The sequence below is a fragment of the Solanum lycopersicum genome, chromosome 12, assembly GCF_036512215.1.
Source record: "Solanum lycopersicum chromosome 12, SLM_r2.1".
In the NCBI taxonomy this organism is placed as follows: domain Eukaryota; kingdom Viridiplantae; phylum Streptophyta; class Magnoliopsida; order Solanales; family Solanaceae; genus Solanum; species Solanum lycopersicum.
In genome coordinates, this window is record NC_090811.1 from 401,427 (window position 1) to 405,784 (window position 4,358).

The window sequence follows — 4,358 nt, forward strand, 5'->3', positions numbered from 1 at the left end:
ATAATTAAATATTATTATTAATCTTCATCACTCAAATATCCATGAAGTTTATTAAATAACTATACCTCCTTAGTATTGTATAAACTAAATGTTTAAAAGCTAAAACTTTGATAATTATATTTTGATTGAAAAGTAATTGATTAACAAAAGGAGTTGTTTATACTTTATTTTGTACATATATATTTTTATGTGTATAATACAATTGACACATATTTTTAATTATCAAAATTATAAATTCATAATACTTTATTATAAGAGCATATATTAATTAAAATTGAACATATTATGATTATCTACCATAAATATCGATATTGAACATCCATACTAAATTAAACTAATTTAGTAATAATATAACATTTTAAAAATCAAATGCCGAAATTATGGTATCAAAATTTTCACCCTTCATAGTTTGTTTTAAATGTAGTTAAAAGAGAAAATTTAAGACTAAGAAAAGTACTACTTATGTCCTTTACCTAAAAACCCCTAATAAAACCAGTATTATTACACTAGTTTGATATACACTCTGCAGAGATCGCACAATCTCTTGCCGGCGCAGTCATCTGAATTTGAGAGGGTGAGAGAGATGAGTAATGGCTGAATCTGTGAATCGAAAATGAAGATCACCGGCGACAAGGCTGAGCTACCGGCGGTTACGTTTCCCGGACTAGATCTCTTACAAAAATCAACGAAACCGCCTCGAAGGAAAACGAACAACTTCGCCGCTGGAGTGAAGTTGCGGAGAGACATTGGAGGAAATACTCCTAAAGGGAGGAGGAGTAGGCCGGAAACTCCTCTTCTACGGTGGAAGTTCAATGAGGATATTCATGACAATGGTTCTGTAAAGGAGGAAGCTTCGACGGTGGAGGTTGATCGGAAATGTAGTCGGAATAATGGTAGGACTGTGGTTTCTGTTAGGAAATTAGGTGCGGGACTGTTTAGGCAGCAGCAGCTGCCGGAAGTAAAAAACGATCACAAGTTTGGGTTTCAGGTATTTTTCATCAAATTGAGTTTTAAGTTTATGCTAATTTAGGGCTTCTGTAACTTGGTTGTTGCTATATTGATATTAATTGTGGATCTGTCATTTATATTATAAGGTACATTGACTTGAAATATTGACAAAAAAAATTATGCTTGGGATAATTAGGAGTAACAGAGAAAAAATGGAATCATTTCAGTAGTCTACTATTAGTAGTTTTTTCAATTGAGATTTGTCCTTTTAGACCCTCTTGAATAACTGATTATCAATTAATACACAGCAAAATATAATATTTTTCGTTATTTGAAACTAATTGATTCTTACCGATTTGCTCGTTAGATGGATTAGTGGATACTTTTTTTGAATTTTGTTGAATTTTGACATAGCAATTACGGTAGAGTAGTTAGGAACGAAGGAGAAAAATTTAACATTTTAGTATTCTATTTTCGTTAATTCGATATAGAAGGAGTACTTTCATGCCGTTTTCTTTAAGTTTTCCTATTCTTGTATTTGTCTGTGTTCCATATTATTACCTTAGAGTTAAGAGTAAAGAGTAACTTGAAGGATGTTTTGTTGTTTTAGATCCCAAGTTGACAAGGATTGTGCACCATTTTGGAGTTCAATAGTTTTTCTTTCTTCCATGCAGGCTGGTCGGGTTGAGATGCATTTTCATCATCGCAGTAAAGTGCATGACTCTCTCATTAATGATCCAGTGCAGAGTCCTCGGTCTGTCTTTGGTCCAACTAATGGCCTTTTTCACAAGGTATGTGACTTTTTCTTAAGATGTTCCGAGTCTTTTAACTATTTAAGCTCATTATATGGGAAACTTCTAGAGTTTTCAGGACCCAGAGACATAGTCCTATACAATGTAGTAGGTGCAAGGAAATGAGATCACCCCTTATAATTCTCTCATAATATTATAAATGCTGTTTTTGCTGTCATAACCCTTACATAGGAGGTCATAGAGTTGTCTAGAACATGGACTTTGCACAGTAGGTGCAAGAGATGAGATTCCGTCTTATGTTGGAGGGATGTAGTTCACACGGAGTAGCTGAACATTGTCTTTCCCTTTATATGGGTAAGTTGGTGTTGCCTGAGACACGTCTTTTACAATATAGTAGGTGCAGGAAACTAGACTCACTTATATTATAGAAATCTTAGAGTATTGGGTTTATATTCTTATGCTATGGAATACATACAGGAAGACTGACCTTTTAAGGGTCAGGATTCTTGGCTGTCATCATTCTGCAAAATTGTTTGGGTACTTTAATTTTTATGATACTGCAACTCTCTTGATCTTTGTATTTAAAGTTTAAACACTAGTCGTCTATTTCAATTGTTTCTGGTTATTATCTAATCTTGTTGCAATTCTCTACAAAATGTAGTTTGAAACCTCACTTCAGTTTTCCCATTCTGCTATGGAGGGGGCAACAAAGTGGGACCCAGTTGGCTGGACAACAGCGGTGGAAACAAAGAAGATATATGGGTCTCAGAAGCTTCTTGATCACCAAGTGAATACTGCTTCAATGATTTCTTCTCTTGAGGCAGAACTAGAATGTGCTCGTGCCCGAGTTCATCAACTTGAGACGGAGCGGCATTCATCGAAAAAGAAACTCAAGCAGTTCTTGAGGAAACTCAGTGAAGAAAAAGCAGCATGGCGGAGCAAAGAGCATGAGAAAATCCGGGCAATTATGGATGAAATGAGAGCTGACTTCTCCCGGGAAAGGAAAAACCGAAAGAGGCTGGAAATTGTCAATTCCCAATTAGTTAATGAATTGGCTGATGCCAAGTTATTAGCAAAACGTTATTTGCAAAATTTCGAAAAGGAAAAACAGGCTAGAGGGTTGATAGAAGAAGTGTGCGATGAATTGGCCAAAGAACTTGGAGAAGACAAGGCTGAAGTTGAGGAAATGAAGAGAGAATCTCTGAAGTTCACAGAGGAAGTAGATGAAGAAAGAAAGATGTTGCAGATGGCTGAGGTTTGGCGTGAGGAACGGGTCCAGATGAAACTAGTTGATGCCAAGGTGATGCTTGAAGAGAAGTATTCCCAAATGAACAAACTCATTGGAGAACTAGAATCATTTTTGGATTCCAGAGGTTTGAGTTTTGATGTGGAGAAGATGAAAAGAGCTGAGCAACTCCAACAGGCCGCTGCCTCTGTTAGCATTCGTGATATTAGAGAACTCACTTATGAACCACCAAATCAAGATGATATTCTTTCCGTTTTTGAGGACGTTCATTTTGTTGAACCTGATGAAAAGGATATCCAGCCATGTACATTTAGTCCTCGCTCTCTCAGTCCTGATGGTGTTGTTTACGACTTTCGCAGAATTTCACATGCATATGTCAATCAGAGTGATAATTTAGAGGAAGAGGGAAGTGAGTGGGAAACGGTGACCAATCTTGAGGAGCAAGGGTCCAACTATTCTCTTGAAGGAAGCATTTCATCCGTGAACAAGAATTGCCGGCACAGCAATGTATCAAGAAGTAGAGCAGACTCAGAGGGAATTGGTGATGATGGCGCATCGGTTTCAGAGATTAGTGAAGTTTGTTCTGGACCAGCTCGGCAACTTACAGAGTTGTCATCTGCATCTAAACTTTGGAAGTCACGCCCGAGTAATGGAGACAATTTCAAAATAAAATCACTAGAAGGATCTAAAGGGAGGCTGTCAAATGGGACCATTCTTTCTCGGGATCATGGTTCTAGTAAAGGTGGCTTTAGCCCCTCGGAACTTGGCCAGGAGTGGAGCTCACCTGAGTCTGGCAACTCACAAATAGCACGCGGGATGAAAGGTTGCATTGAATGGCCGCAAAACTCTCAGAAGAAAAGCTTAAAAACAAAGTTATTGCAGGCAAGAACAGAGAGCCAGAAGGTACAGCTGCGCCAGGTCTTGAAGCAGAAGATCTGAGATGAGCGTTCTTAATACATGAGCTCTGAAGCCTCCTGCTAACAGATATTGTGGAAAGCTCCAAACTTCAAAGTTGTATTATCATTTTCTCCAAATCTAATTAATTAAATAGTATATTTAATTTAATATCATATTTTATTTATGTAATGTAGAATTAAAAGTCCAACCCTTTAATTTCTTAGTTAATTATAGCATTGCAAATTCCCCAAGTTTTTATTAATTAATGCAAATTTTGTTCACCTATTAAAAAAAAACTTTTCTTTCTTACACCAAAAAGTCCGAAGAAATTGAAGAGTTGTGATGAACTCAATACATACTATAGGTCAAATTCATATAGATAGAGAAAAGTGTATATGATCATACTCCAATATGAACACATAAAAATGTAAAATATATTAGCTAAAAATGTTATAAAGCTAACTAAATTAAATAGAATAACTTTTTGAAGACAAGAAATTAAAGTTATTGTTCAT

The 4,358-nt window shown here is 36.2% G+C and overlaps 1 protein-coding gene across 1 annotated transcript; it reads left to right on the forward strand.

The window, feature by feature from the left end:
- Nucleotides 1-411: 411 nt before the first annotated feature.
- LOC101256651 (uncharacterized) lies at nucleotides 412-4,086 on the forward strand. The gene is made up of 3 exons (XM_004251412.5): nucleotides 412-988; nucleotides 1,623-1,739; nucleotides 2,362-4,086. Exons 1-3 carry the CDS (start codon nucleotides 614-616, stop codon nucleotides 3,883-3,885), a joined length of 2,016 nt encoding a protein of 671 aa, XP_004251460.1. The 5' UTR covers nucleotides 412-613; the 3' UTR covers nucleotides 3,886-4,086.
- Nucleotides 4,087-4,358: the final 272 nt, after the last annotated feature.